Source organism: Sciurus carolinensis, chromosome 2 (genome assembly GCF_902686445.1).
Source record: "Sciurus carolinensis chromosome 2, mSciCar1.2, whole genome shotgun sequence".
NCBI classification, from domain to species: Eukaryota; Metazoa; Chordata; class Mammalia; order Rodentia; family Sciuridae; genus Sciurus; species Sciurus carolinensis.
This window is the reverse complement of record NC_062214.1, coordinates 104216112-104232648: the sequence shown is the minus strand read 5'-3', so window position 1 is coordinate 104232648 and position 16537 is coordinate 104216112. Positions and strand designations below refer to the sequence as shown.

The 16537-nt window shown below is 35.7% G+C and overlaps 1 protein-coding gene across 1 annotated transcript in view; it reads right to left on the bottom strand.

Annotated features, from left to right (window-relative positions):
• The window catches only part of Secisbp2l (SECIS binding protein 2 like), a 45711-nt gene extending 34528 nt beyond the window's left edge, over nt 1-11183 (bottom strand). Inside the window, exons 1-3 of the mRNA XM_047539875.1 lie at nt 11018-11183; nt 2354-2532; nt 143-467 (exon numbers count right to left, since the gene is read on the bottom strand). Coding sequence (XP_047395831.1) covers nt 143-467; nt 2354-2532; nt 11018-11041 — 528 coding nt within the window. The 5' untranslated portion in view covers nt 11042-11183. The remainder of the gene's footprint in view (nt 1-142; nt 468-2353; nt 2533-11017) is intronic.
• Nucleotides 11184-16537: the final 5354 nt, after the last annotated feature.

The window sequence follows — 16537 nt, the reverse complement described above, 5'->3', positions numbered from 1 at the left end:
ACATTTTATATTAGTGACTTCATTTACATTTTATATTAGTAAATTCAGCATTAAAGGACAAGCAATCCAAGTAATAAATTACTTATACTAGTATTAGCAACACAAATATCAAATTTAAAAGCCAGCAGAGAAAGTCACTTACTTTTGGTACTACTGGTCCTCTGTTACTGTTTCTGCTTCGATGACTGGACAACGGAAAGACCTGTCCAAGCTGATTTGGACGCTCAGTGCATTCTGTGGTGATAGCATTTACAGTATTTGCAGCCTGAAAGGTGTTGGAGTAAGGTGTAGGAAAAGGATGATAGAAACCCATAACTTGGGCGCATGGTGCTGGCATCAGCTGATAATACGTATACTCTGTAGAAACAGGTGGCTGAGCAGATATAATGGGGTAGGCAAGGTATGGTCCAGTAGGATTTGGGTTGGGCTGTTGCCATCGTATATCATTATTATATAAAGGAAATTGCCTGCAAAACCAAATCAAAAAGGAACAAGTCTATTGACAAGTATAAAAGCAATGCTAAAGCAAATCTTTCATCTCTTTTTCAATTAAAGAAAAAAATGTGGCTTCATATTAATTATGGGAAAGGGGACAAATTTAACATTATCTTACAAATTTCTCTGCTATCATCAGAGATCATCATGTACCTGTAACCATTTAAATGACAGTATAAAGAAATCATGCTGATAGTTTTATGACATTCCACATATCATTATTTGTACCTCTGCTCTCAACTCCTTCAAGATATTTCTGCTTAAAAGTGAAACATTCAGCTGCTGGGTTTGTAAACAATGTCAGTCCAAAGTTTCTATCCAGTGCTAACAACTGTGACAGCTTTCTGTAAGATGCAGAGTAAGGTGATCATTGTGTAAGGTGATAATTACATAGGGTGATTTTCTCTACTTCTCATTCTTCATGTCCATTCCAGGGCCTCTTACTCCTCTCCTACAATCCCCTAACTACTTGGTTAAGTTCAGCTCTTCCTAGCTTTTCTCTCTGTCAAAAGAAGCAGGATCCAGGAACAAAAAATAGAAAAGGCAAGACTCTCCACTGACATATTATCCTCAACATTAGAGCTTCTTCTAGAGCAATTGCTATAAAGAACCAGCAAGAATTCTTCCTGTCTCAACAGCCTCCCTAGCACTATGGATGAATGAGGAGGACCTTGGGAGTGGAGAACTGAAACATAGGCTTTTCCTCACTCACTACTGTCAAGGCAAAGAAAAATGAAAAAATGTTCACTAACATAATTCTAAAAATATTTAAAATATGCTGCCTGGCTTACTCATGATTTCTCAAATTACTTGCTAAGGCAAGAAAAGAAATCAAATTAAATTTATCATACTGTATACAACTAGGTTGTCAAACAGAAAAATATTATTAGTTTACAATCCACTTACACATTATTTAGTAGGTCAATAATTTTAATATAATTCTAACTTCAATCAACAGTGATCCTTTATTTTCTGTTTATCTAACCCTCAAAACTTTTTATTAAGATCTCAGAATATTAACATGAATGTCTAATATCTGAAAAGGTAGTTCAGTGGCCTCATATACATCCAGAATTTCTCAAACACTGTGCGTTGGCACACTAGTATGCCACATGGGTTATAGATGTGTGGAAATTTTGATTGCTGAGGCAATCAATTTCTCTGCTATCATCAGAGATCATCATGTACCTGTAACCATTTAAATGAAAGCTAGGCAGAGCCCATAGCCACCAGCTCCTCACCCATTTATCCCACTGTACTGGGGAAATACCATTTTCTGTGTGTTACACAACTTGAAAAAGACTAAAAATACTTCTAAACAGCAATAAAATGAACTGATGTGCCAATGAAGTGATAATCACCATCACAGAAGGGCTAGCAAGGCTATCATGAGTACCCACAAATTACGTCCTAACCACTATATCACACATTGTCTGAACTGCAGGCATTTTGCTAAACCATCCTGTGACTATAGCACAAACACTGAGTTTAAACCAAAAGCATCTAGAAATACATGCTAACTAACTATGAAAACTTGTATTTTGCCAGAGATTATTCCTGAAATTATGGGTTTAGACATCTAATCTCAAAATCAGATCTCTCAATATTTCAATTCCTCCCTCTGGTCAATTTATTTCAAATAAATTTCATGACTTAATAAAGGGAACATACCAAAAAACTCCATTTTCTCACAGAAAGAATGAGAAATAATTCATGTTAACCATTTTCAAATTTCTACATCATTTGGTTTCATTTACTCCTCTTAAAAATGAACAAAGGATTAATGTTTAAAAGTTACAATGTTTTGCCAAGTTCTAGACTCCAAACCACACACACAATAAAGAAATAAATAAATTACCTATTGGACTGGTTTTCCTGAACAAATGGATAACACGTAATCAAGTAGCTGGGAATTGGAGTTGGTTCTACACCAGAAACACTTCCGTTATCGTTTGGGAGAGCCATAGGGATCATAAACGTATCAGGATTCTTCTTCTGGGGAATAAACGGCTCTACCTCAGCTGAAAGCTTGACATTCTTCAAAGAAAAGGTAGAATATGTTATTACAAATAAGCAAACAACTTAATGCAAATTCACAATTTAACAGAACAGTTTCTCTTTACAAACAGTAATCAGAAAGGAACAGCAAAGTCAATTTAAAATAACTGAATAATGATGAAGTTATTTAGACAAAGTGATCAATAAAATAAGGAAAAATTCTGTATCAAAGGTTACTATGTTTCAATGAAATACTTTCTTATATAATTAAAGCCATTAAACAATCAAGAGTGCAAGGAAGTCATACTTCTGTATCAAAAAACAAAACTTGTAGTAAGAATCTTAAATCTTTAGACAATATGGTTTTAACTAATTTTGTTTGGGGAAAGAAATCACTAAATAGTTTTGGGAAGGATAATTATATTTGTTTCAATAGTCTAAAAATGTTTCTGTCCATTTCAGGAAATTATAGATTAGTATCCCTAAAATAAAAGGAAGGAAAATGTCTAAAATGAAACAAACAAAAGAAACCTTAACACAAGGGGAACAATTTCTGGTTCATAGTTAAGCAGGGGAAAAAATGAGAACAATTTCAGTTTCCCAGTAGACATCTGAGCAAACTAAAGTAATCCATGACATGTACTCCATTTTGGTTTCCTTCCTACTTTTTTTTTTTTTTTTTTTTTTTTTTTTTATAAATCTATAGAGTTTTTAAAAACTTAAAATAAGAACTATGGTATTTAGGGATGCACATATGAGTGACAAAACTATGTGAAGAAGAGTAAATAAGATCCATAAATGTCAGAACTGGAACTACTCTTAGGAAAAAGGGAGCTAGAGAGTTTCTGGAGTGCCTAGCAAAGTTCTGTATCTTAAATGGGGTGAAACTTACAAAGTGTTCATCTTATAATGATTTATTAAGCCGTACAAGGGTTTCAAGTAGTTGTATAAGGGTTTTAAGTAGTTTTCTGCAGGAGATTTTTAACAAATTTAAAATTTTGAATTATAAGAATGTTAAAAACCAAGTAAATACTAGAAAAATATTAAATACTTTTTAGTGAAACAAGTTAGTGAAATATAAGCCAGTGTTTTAACTACATAAAATAATTGCCTTAAAAGCAATTAAGTCCTAATCAGAACTTTCCTCAAAAAAACTCACTAGGGTGATATTTATTAGAGGCTCCCACCAAAGCATAACTCTCATTTTTCACAAAAAAATAGTAATAAATCCATGAAAACTAAAGACAAGTCTTGTTATGTTTAATATGTAGCCTTTGTTCAGAAAAATTAAATTATCTAAAGAGTTCACTGTATATGTAGAAATGCTTGTAAAAAAAAGGAGGTAGAGGGAAGAGATGGATATCTGAACGATAAAGCAGTATTAATTCAACATACCTCCTCCTTACCAGATTTAACTTTGAAATCTACATTTCTACTATTAACCAAACCTGAAGTAGTTAAGTTTTAACATTTGTGAAATTAAGTTGGTTCCTTGAATTTTAAAAAGAGACAAAAAAAAAACCTTCTAATGCTAATAAATTAGTAATTCTCACTGTGATATTCATTAGAACTCAAGATTCATTTACATAGAGTATATTATATCAAACTAGTAAATGCTTCCCCAATTTGAGAAGAAGGCTTCAATAACACATAGTTAATGGAAACTTGCTATATATAGTTCACACATATGCATAAAAAAGGAAGAAATTTAAGTCACATTTTAACTGTATTAAAATGTAATTTTTAGAATTTCTTATAAAAATCAAGTAGTCCTTTTTAACATATGAAAACTCTCTGAACAGTTTTATAAATCTGGACTAGTATCTGGACTATATTCATTTTTTTAAGCAAGGAACGTGGGTACATCAAATAGTCTGAAATGAAAAAGAACCACAGAAATATAATTTTTTTTTAATAACACTTTTCCTGGCCCCCTTTCCCAAAAAATCCCCAATTTATCAATTACTTTGGTAACAATAAATGCCAATTCTCATTCAGGTCATAAGTTGTAACAAACTTTTACACCCCACTTCATTTACACTTGATAAAAAAAAAAAAGTGTTCTATGATCTTAGGCAATCCACTGTTCAAAAAGTGAAATGTGTAACATTGTAACTAATGTCTGTACATATACATAGCATATTATTTTTAAAGTTTGTATTGGTTTCTGTTCTAAGTGCAATTCTAGATACTAGAGTTCAACAATAAAACAAACACTGAAATGATCCTTTGTTTTGAGAGAGAGAAAGAGAGACAGAGAGAGAGGGAGAGAGAGAAGCTGCTACAGTCAACAGCTGAACAAACAGAAGATGTCACTAATAGGAACAGACTGACAAACTTTCTCTATAGTTATAGCTCTGTATGGTCTCAAAAGTTGTTTATTTTGACTTTGAGACCTTCAGTATTTATAAAACATCAAAATGCACCATCTGTTATTCTTGGTCCTGAAAAGCAATGGTAAGATCCCAAATGAGTATTAAAATTCCATATAATAAAACCCATTTAGATAATGTTAGGTAAATGACAGATTCTGGTAATATTTTGACATTTGAACAGATATCAAAGAAAAATGTTTTGCATAGTGGGCAACAAAATGTTTTGAAAAAATTAAGATAGTTACTTAGTATCATGTTATTCCTCAGTTTGAATTTCCATGTTTAGTCTATCTTTCCCATGAACTATTTTCTTAGGTTTCAGAAATGTTATATCAGGAGCTCCAAAAAGAAAAGAGGATGTAAATATGGAGTAAGTCTAAACTACACTGAATATAGTCTAGACATTCTTGTACTCCCATCTTGCTTCAACTATCTACATGGTAAATTTATCTTCTAGAAATTATTTCAGAAATTTCCAAATTAATGAAAAATTAAAGTATTTCCAGAAACCTATCTTTGAAAACATATTTAAGCAGTTTCACTCATTTTAGTTCTGTATATATCCAAGCAAATGGCAATAAATAAAATGTCTTTAATGTGAATAATCTAAAAATCCAATAAACTGTTTTAGAACATGAAACTATAAAAACCTTGCTTAGAAGAGATTATTAGACAAATGCATTCTAGATCACCAAGAGATTATATAATTCAACAAATATGCATTGACCACATGTTCTGGAAAGAAAACTGCACTGAACCAGTTTAAGGGAAATGGGCAAACATTACTAAGAAGCACACATCAGTAGACAATGCACACTAAACTTCTCAGACACAGAACCTCCAAGAGAATGTAAATAATTTTCCCAGATTAAGCAACAACAAAAAAAAAGACACCCACTTAAAACTGAAGTAGAACATAATGCAACACTCTCCCACAGTGAAACTTCAGAGTATGTACCAGACACCCACAGAAAAAAATATGATCATAAAAACCCTCCATATTCTATGTTAAGGTAAAAATATCAAACATTAAAATATTTTATATCCCATAGTCAAAGATAAATAAATGTTTTCTGAAGGAAAAGGATTAATGCTTAAGAGAAACCTGTTAGTTACGTTGTTTTATGATTACATTGGCTCGTACTGAAAGTAAATCACTTGCCAAACCAAAGTGCAGTTTGTTAAGACTTCAGAAAATACTAAGGAAAAAAAAATCAAAGAATTTAACAGACTCTGCTCATTTGCTTTGTTACTCACATATTTTTGCCCTTTTCCTTAACACAGCAAATCTAATCCTGTTAAAATCTGATGGTTTCTTTCTAACAACCAGCTTTCTAGATATAATATTAGTTTTCAGATTATCTAATTTATTAATTTGTTTTTATATTTATTATTTTCTCTTGTTTTAATGGAGCTTTCCTTCTAATTTCTTGCTGTGGATGGATAATTCTTATTTTTCTTTTAAACTGCTGAACAATGAAAGTATTTTATGACTATGCATTTGCCTCAGAGTATAGCTTCAGCCATATCTCAAAGGTTTTCATACATGGTACTTCATTGTAAAACTTTCTCAATAAATATATTTTTATTTGTTCTTTGACCTAAGGCTTGAAAATATCTTTTTAAATTTCAAAACAGGTATTTTCTCTAAATTAGCATGTATTTACTCTCCAATCACAAAAGTTGTTTTTTTGTTTTTTTTTTTTGGTACCAGGGATTTAACCCATTTCACCGGTGGTTTCTATTTTTTATTTTGAGACAGGATCTTGCTAAGTTGCTTAAAGCTTCACTAAGTTGCTGAGGTTGCTCTTGAATTTGTAATCCTTCTGTCTCTGCTTCCCCAGTTGCTGGGATTACAAGTGTGCACCATCATGCCCTGTTAGTATTTTTTTTAAAATCTATTAAGATAGGTCAATTATTTATTTACCTATATATACCCATATACAGTGTGTAAGTATTACTGAATAATAAACATTTTATAGTAACTTATTTATTTGATACTGGGGATTAAACCCAGAGGAGTTTTACCCCTGAGCATATTCCCAGTCCTTCCTATTATTTGAGACAGCAAAGTTGCTGAGGCTGGCCTCAAACTTGAAATACTCCTCAGTCTCCCAAGTTGCTGGCATTACAGGCATGTGCCACCACTCCCTGCAGCAACTTATTTAGAATACAGTTATCCCTTAATACTCAAGGGGGATTTGTTTCAGGATCCTCACCACAGATACTAAAATCTGTGGATACTCAGGTCCCTTATATAAAATGACATAGTATTTGCATATAACCTATGGACATTCTCCTGTATATTTTAAACCATCCCTAGATAATGTATAACATCTAATACAAATGCAAATGCTATGTAAATAGCTGTTAAACAGTTTAGGGAATAAGGACAAGGAAAAATGTCTCTACATGTTCCGTATACGCATATAATTTCCCCCCCAATTTTTTCAGTCCATAGTTGGACACAAAACTTGCAGATAAGAGGACTAATTGTATATCAAGTTTGGAGTACTGATATTATTCGAAGTCTATAAATTATTTAAAAGGAACAGTTGTAAGTCAAACAATTTTGTATTCTTATTGGTAAACAACATAGCATGACATGTATTCATTATGTTTGTTCTTCTAAGAAAGATGTAAGAAATATCAGCAATTCTGTATTTATTTTTTAAAAATTATCTAATGTTAATATACTAAAAGTTAAGCCAACATTTAAATTGTTTGCAATAATGCAAAAGAGACTGTGAGCCAGATGTGGAAGCACGTGGCTGTAATCCCAGTTACTTGGAAGGCAGAGGCAGGAGGATCACAAGTTTGAGACCAGCCAGGGCAACTCAGCAAGACCCTGTCTCAAAATAAAACTGTTCCAAAAAGGAGTAAGGGAAAGGCGAGAGCTCACTAGAGGAAGGGACTATAGAATGGGAGGTGAGAAGGAAGGGATGAAGTGCTGAGGAGTGATAGTGACCAAATTATACTGTCATACTATGTGCATGTACAAATATATAACAACAAATCTCACCATTATGTACAACCATAATGCACCAGCAAAAAAAGAAAGAAAGAAAGAAAGAAAGAAAGAAAGAAAGAAAGAAAGATGCCTATCATGTGTAAGGCCCTAGGTTCAATTCACAATACCCAGAGAACGAGAGAGAGTCAGGGGGAAGAGAACTGCAAGTGTTCTATCACTTCTAAGCCCATTGTTTATTAAATCTCCAACCACTGTTCTAAATTTCCTAAAAGCAGAGACACTAAACCTTCATAAACAAAATGAACTTCATGATTTATTCTTCACATCCTTTCACATAACTTTCTTTTTTAGAAAAACAAAATGCATTATACCAAGTAACGTCCCTTTTTAAAACATCTAACTCTAGCAGTTAAAATTTAACTACCTGTTTCGATTTAATAGTCTTGCTAAAAGAGAATACTCCCAAAATTCTCTTGATTAGTTATAACATTCTTTCAAATGGTCATTATTGCAATTAAGATTATCCATCTAGCACTGCATTCCCAGTGAGTTACTTTTTATAATCATGATCAATTTATACAAAATGTATCTTTTTATAAACATTTTATATAAAAAGGCAATCTGCAAGAACAGCAACATGAATGCCTCATACACAAAACAGACTTTTTAAAGTCTTATTTGTATAATTCTTCAAGGACTTAATTAGATTAAGATGAAATGCAGAAAGTCTCTATTAAGTACTATTTTTAAAAATCAAACTTCTAGCTGGAGGTGTAGCTCAGTGGTAGAGTACTTGCTTAGCATGCATGAAGCCCTGGTTCAACACCCAAAACCACAAGAAATTTTTTAAAAAGATAATAAAGCTTTATAAATTGCTAACCACTACAAGTCAACACTAGTTTAAAAGGGAAAAAAAATTTGTGGGGGAGGGGGCAGGGAATTCAGCACATACCACATAAACTTTTTAATGTTTTGTACCTATTTAAATTCATTTCAATAGTAGGAACATGCACTGGGGTTGTGACTCAGTGGTAGAGTGCTTGCCTGGCATGTGTGAGTCACTGGGTTCAATTCTCAGCACCACTTATAAATAAATAAATTAAATAAAGGTACCAAAAATTCTTTTAAAATTGTAGGAACGTAACAGTATACTCTAAATAACCCGGAATAGCCATCACATTACTCTGGTACAGTAAGAAGAATCAAGAATTCCATAAAGCTGAAAAATCTCAGCCTCTCATCTACAATTAATGGTTCTTAGCCCTTTTTCCAAGAACAGACCCTTTTGAGAATATGGTGAAAAGAATGGACTCTTACACAGAAAAGTGCATAAAAAATGAAGTGTGCTCCTTCTAGGTCAACCATAGATCCTGGAATTAACTGCCTAATGCATTAGCTAGATAAAGACACATCACTTTTCTGGATCTGTTTTGTATTTGGGAAAGTGGGAGAGTTCAAATTATTGTCTCATTTAGGGTTAGGTTGGGGAAGAGCCAAGAGATGCCAGAGGAAAAAAATCTTCAAAAGAAGATTTTTATCTCATTCATGACTTGGTTTTTTTTTTGTTGTTGTTGTTTTTTTTTTGTTTTTCTTCTCTCTAGTTCTTAAATTTCTACAAGGTTTTAAAAGGTTGGGGGCTTTGGAAGAAAGTAGGATGAAAAAGGAAGAGACTCTCTAAACAATTTCCTCACAACACCTGCTGTTAAGATAAAACACAAACAGCTAAGTCAAAAGTTACCATCTAAATAGTTAATTACATTTCCTCTAGGATGAAAGGAACCATAAGTATACTTATGGTGGCATTACTGGTTACAGTTCTAGCATCTTGGTGAAGGACCAAAATGTAGGACCCTTTCATTAGTGACATACAAGGAAATGGTTCACGGAAATTTTCCTATTTGTCAGTTGAACTTTGAAATGTCAGGTATTTCTGATATCTTCAAAAACAATCCTTAAATTGGATACAGGCTGTATTAAAAAAAAAAAAAAAAACTCTGGGTCACAGGAAAGGTTGCATTTGCAAAGAGCACATCATCAATTTTGCTTTGGTAACTCATGTAGTGTTTTGTGAAACTCTTGGGCTTTCAGAGTTGTCTTCACATGAAGCTTTTTTAAAAAAAAAACATTAAAGTTTGTGTGAAATAAAAAATGCACAATTAGGAAGCTGTGTTTTGCCTGTTAAGAATTCGACTTCAAAATCCAACTGGCTCTTACTAGGTATAGACATATACCAGGAATTTAGGAAATCTTGTCTCATTTATTCAAGTGCTAATTATAAATTTCTAAATTAAACAGCAAATCACTAGCCTCTCTTCCTTCATCCATTTGCCTAATTCATCCTTGCGCTAGGCCTTGGAAGAGGGAATGGACAGTGAATAAACGTTAAGACTTCGTCAGATTAAGTGGTTTCGAAGTGATCCTAAGACTGGAAAATACTGGGGGGCGGGGGGGGCGACTATTATCTTTGATTATTTTTTACATTATCATTGTTCCTGACTACCAGCACCTACTAGCACGGATTATCGAGAATCTGATGCAATTAAAAATAAAACAACACTAATGGTACTATTTTGCGACTGTGAAAACGGCCTTGGAAATGAACTCATGCTCCTATAGCCTTAAAAATATGAGCTCGATTTAAAAAAAAAAAACACTAATTACAATTTTTTGCAAAAGAATCATACAGGAGAACGTGGGGAAACCGTAGCTATCGTTTCTTAAAAAGGAATACCTCCCTAAGCCATAACAAAAACAATGCTTTGCTCAACTGAGCATAGATGTAAAAGGCCCATGACCCTCTTCATTTGTAGTTACCGCACATTTCTCTGACTTCCAGGGTAGGAAGCCTTCAAAAGCCTTTCCACCTTGGAAAACGCATTCCAGAACTGAAGGCAAAGGAGCGGGGTTAGCTGGAAGTTACAGCCCCCCCTCCTCAGGAGGGCAGGGGGGACTCGCCAAACCCGACGGGTGAGCAGGGTTGGAAAGCCCCGAGCCGAAGCAGCAGCTGCAACAATGCAGAAGAGCGCGGCGCAGCCGGGCTGCCAGAGACCGGGTGGGTTCCCGCAGGAGCCCGAGGTCTCCGGCCACCGGGCCTCACGCTCGGAGGCTAGAGCCTGGCCTGAAAGGAAGCGGCGACCCTCAACCGGTGGCCAGACGGGCCCAGCCTAAGCCCGCGTACCTGGTCTGTTGGGGCTCGGTCCATGGCGCCTGCAGCCGCAACACGCCTGCTCTAGTAGATATGAAGAGCGCCTCGGGCCGCTTTCTCCATGGCCCCCCGCTCGGGTCCAGGTTGTGCTCCGGACCTCCGCCACTGTCTAGCTATCCGCGACACCAAGTCGGCTACGCCACTGGCCGAGGCGGCTCCAGCTCCGGGGGATGGAGGAGGCGGTGGCAAGCTCGGGGAGGGATCATCTGGGACGGAAGCCGAGGAGGGCCGAAACGGGATGGAGGCGTAGTCGGAAATGGAGGCGCGCGGAAGGGCAGGGAGGAGGGGGGAAGGCAGAGCGAGGCAGTGGGCCGAGTGGCCGTAAATGGAGGGAGCTGGGGCGGCTGGAACGCTGGCTGGCCTACAGGCTGAAGCCAGATGGAGATGCTCAGAAGCAGATGACTCCAGCCACGCTCCTTTTCCTTGAGCCGGAGAAGTGTCAGGCCACTAGGGACCCAGGACACTCGATGCCAGTGGTCAGGGACCTCAGGTCCAAAACCACTTTTAAGTGATGTTAGAAGAGATTTTAGCTGCCCACTGTACACGTGATCCTTCGTGTTATCCAGATAAAAGAAGTCATGACTAGAAAGGAATGAAAACAACGGAATCTTGCCCCAGAAAAATGCATACGCAGAGTAGCTATCAGAAAGAAACCCTGTTAGAAAACTCCACAAATACTTATTGATTAATTAATTCCTTGTCCGGATCCAGCCCCACCTCTAGGCTTGCTTCCAGGCTGATTTTCACCATCTCAGAACCCTAATTGTACCCAGAATCTATGTAATACTACCCAGCAAGTAATTACATACTCAAGTATGCTGCTTTCACCACTACACGTGTTAATTATTCCTTTTAATATGTAGATCATTAGCTCCTTGAAGACAGAGCCTGCCTTTGAACTGACCACTTCCCTTAGGATGGCCTGTTCCTTCTGGGCATCTCTTCAGACACAGCCTCCAACACACACACACACACACACACACACACACACACGACCTCCCTGAAGAGTTCTTGCTTTCTGGTAAGCTCTGGGAGGAGGAAGAAATATAAACAGATAAACAGAATAAGCTAAATTAGACCTAAGAGAAAAAAAGGGTAGAGTGACTGCTGTTTGGGGTACTGTTGAAGTAATCCATGACTGGGAAAGGGGAAGAGAATTTTTAAAAATTTGCTCTGTCATGCTTCAGGAAATGTCAGTAAAGACTGGAATTGCCTTTTCAGTTTGTCTAGGTTGTTGGTCTGGTTTTATTTGAATAACACTTCAAAATGAGGCTGGTCTGTAAAGTCCCCAACTGTAATTGTGTTGATACTTTATTTTGGCCTATTGAAAGGAGTTATAGTGTGTCAATAAGATTTATATCAAGGCTGGCAGTAGAAATGGTTTTTAAGGAGAAACATTTGTACTTGTACATAGAGATCTCTCATTTGGTTATATTAATTCTGTCTTCTTAAATTTAGGAGGAGGCAGAAGAATTATAACTATATCTATTTGCATGTATATTTAAATCACACATATATGCATGAATGTTACAAATGTATATTTAATGTAATGTTAAGTCCTTAGTGCCTTCTACACACCTAGTCGTGATTCAATGAATGCTGAATGCATTTAGGGTTGCTCAGAAAAACTAAGCTATTTATAAGGTGCAGTTATGTAAACTAACAGATGATCATCCTCCACAACTAAAAGATAAAACTAACTCTGAATTTGGTGATTTATAGCCATAAAATACCCCCATCTGAATAAAAGCATAATAATAATGCAGTTATGAAAATACTACAGTACTACTACAATACTTTGAGGTTTTTCTTTCTTCTGAGGAATGATCTGAGGACATTTAAATATAGAATATCCAAGAATCTTTCTTGTTATAGCCTTTTTAGGACTGAACTTTTCTTCAAAGAGAATCTTTTATGTATAAGACATTCATTTAAATTATAAGAAGAGAATCATAAGAAATTATAGTAATTAAGATGGATACAGTGGCACACGCCTGTAATCCCAGCTACTTGGAAGGCTGAGGTAAGGAGAATCACAAGTTCAAGGCCAGCCTTAGCAACTTAGTGAATACCTGTTTCAAAATAAAAAATAAAAAAGATCTAGGGATGTGGCTCAGTGGTAAAGCAGCCCTGGGTTCAATCCCCAGTTCCAAAATATATATATGTATTAATTATTATAGAAACAATGTTATAATGCCTTTATTAATATAATCCTGAAAAGGATGTCAAAAAATAGCTATTAAAAATTAAATCTATTAAGAAAATGAAGCCATTAATAATACATTTTACAAATCATATAAATGAATTTAAAATAATTATTTTATTTAGCAACATATATTTATTACATTTAATGTGCCAGGTACTATGCCAGGTTCTGGAGGTACAGCAGTTAAGGAGACACTCTAAGGGCAAAGGCCATGTTTGTCTTGTGGGCAAGACACACATACAGCAAGTAATTAGAAGTGAGTGAGTATCATGAAAAAAGAAGTTTAATAGGTATAGAGAGAGAAGGTCAGAGAAGGCACATCTGAATAAATAGCATCTAAACAAAGATATGGAATGGGAGTTGCGATGGGTGAAAGAGAAGCGGTAGGAACGTTGTTTCAGGAAGAGAAAATGACCTGTGTTAGGATGCCATAGAGCAAGTCCTCTGAGAAATTTGGAGGTGGTGGGATACAAAAGTCAGGAGAAGAAATTGGTCTCTTATAAAAGTAGGGACATAGAATCCCCTGTAACAGAAGGGAAGAAATAAAAGATAGCTATGGCTGCAGATACATTTACAGGTGTGATGCTGAGAGTTGAAGGAGTGCCTGTTTGATGGCTTCTGTGTTCTCAGGGAAGCGGGAAGCAATGCTATCTGCTACAGTGAAAGGAGGCAGCGTTGTGATCATGCACTTGTTAAAACTCAGCAGACATATTTAAGGCTTATATATGTCATAATGTGCAATTTTACAAGAAAAGAAAAAAAAACATAACCAACTCTAGTTTTAACAAATGCATACACCTATATAATTCAAATCTTTTCCATTAAGACACAAAATGTTACTATTACCCCCAGTGATTTTAAAAACTTCTCTTCTTACAGCAAATGTTTGTCTTCTACAAACATTTGTATTCTTACTACCTGTACCAATGCCTAGCATGTAGCAGGTGCTGAATTACTAGTTGCTGAATAAATTATCATGTGATATAATATCAACTCAGGGCTTTTTCACCCAGAGTTGGGGTTTTATTAGGCATGTGCATTTTACTGAATAAGGATTCAACTAGGTATAAACAAGATATTATTTTTTACTGCAGCTTCTCAATCTCTGAATGCTAATTTTTTTTTTTTTTTTTCCTGCCCTGGATGAAATCTAATGAAGGGCACACAAACTTCATTCCAGGTCAAAGTTTTTCTTTTTCTCCAGTTTAGCTCTGCTTTAAACTAGAAGTCTGAAGTAAGGGATATGGCATGTCTGCTTTTGTTTTGTCTTCTACCACTGAGCTATATTCCTAGCCATTTTTGTTTTTTATTTTAAGGCCGGGTCTCACTAAGTTGCTGAGACTGGTCTTGAACTTCCAATTCTCCTACCTCAGTCTCCCAAGGTGCTGAGATTACAGGTGTGCACCACCATGCCTACCTTTTTAATTTTGTTTTCTGTCTTTTATGTTTATACCTCCTTTGGTTTTCTCAGAGAAGTATCAGATCCCTGGTCCCTATATTCTCCCAGCCTCCAGAATATATATTATCAAGTTCTCCAAATGCTTCCATGAAAACTGCTCTCATATAGCTTGAGGTAAGAAGAGGCATCTCTTTTTTTCCCATGGTACGTGTGTTGCGGGGGTGGGGTGGGGTATTGGTAAGTATCAGATAGCCCCCAAAGTCATGCTCTTCAGAAGTCATCAGGTCCACTCCCCACTAGTTACCATGGACTGGAAGTGAGTGATGATTAATACCACATCACAATTTCTTAGCTTATCTTGCATGGTATGCTAACATTTGGCTTAGGATATAAACATGTGGTACCTATGCGTTGTCTTTTGAGTACCTGCTCAAAATTGAGATGATCCTTATTGAATATCATATTACATGGTCATTTAATTAACAAATACCTGGATTATCTGTTTTCTACTAGGCATAGGTCTAGGTAGTGAGGATACAGCTGTGAACAAGACAACATTCCTGCTCGCATGGAATTTACAATGTAGTCTGGGAGATATACAATGAGCATATAAAAAAAGATGATTTCAGATAAGATGAATGCCATGAAGGAAATAAAATATGCTAATGCAATAACTGCAGATGGAGAGGGAGGTGGAATACTTTTAATGGTTTGACCTCTGAGAAGATGATACCTAATTTGAATAATATAAAAGGAAAAAAGAGAGAAAAGACAAAGCATAGACCCCAGGAGGGGAAAAATCTTGCATGGGAGGAACAGAAAGAAGAGACAGTGTGAATAAAGAATGGTGGGGGCCAGGCAAGGTAGTGCATGGCTTTAATCCCAGCTTCTCAGGAAGCCGAGGCAGAAGGATTGTACGTTCAAGTCCTGCCTAGGCCCTTAGTGAAACTGACTCAAAATAAATGCAAAGGTCTGGGGATGTAACTCAGTGGTAGAACGTTAGCCTAGCATGTACAAGGCCCTGTGTTCAATCCCCAGTATCACACACAAAAGAAAAAGTGGTGGGAAAAGAATAGATGTAACTGGAGACAAGTCTAAACTAGACTGGTGTAAACTAGATCATATAGGAATTTGTAGACCATGATAAGGGCTTTGAATTTAATTTTAAGTAAAAAGTCATTTGGAGGATTTTTGTTGTTGTTTGGTACTGGGGATTGAACCCAGGATCACTTTACCACTAACCTATGTCCTCAACACTTTTTTATTTGATTTTGAGACAAAGTTCATTAAATTGTAGAGGCTGGCCTCAAACTTGTGATCCTTCTGCCTCAGCCTCCCAAGTAACTGTGATTACAGGTAAGGGCCACTGCACCTGGCTCATTTGGAGGATTTTGAAGAGGTGCATTGAATTCAAATTTTGTCTGAATACTGAAGAACCAAATGTTAAAATTAATGCTTCTAGGATATAAAAATAAGTCTGAATGTTTATTTAAGAATTGGGTCATTATTATAATTTTATTGTTAAAAATTTTAGTGGTCAAACTTTAGAAATTTGAAGTAGTGCAAACAACTTGTTAGCATTGTTGATTCATAGGTGTTCCTATAACCAGATACTACACACTGTGATCTTAATAAAAGTCTACTTTCAACTAAAGTCAAATAAGGAGCAAGATATTTTTTGGCTAGCTCTGCTAAGTATAGAATACTTCTGATAGTGATGTTACTACTTATTGTTCTTCCCTTCCTTGCTAATAGAAATTGAATAAGGTAAAATTTGATCTGCTCTTCAATCCCTGTATGTGAAGGTTTGACTAATGGAGGTGATTTAATTTCACTGAAGCCACTAGAATCTAAAGCTAATGCTGTGATTGAAGATACTTTATAAATA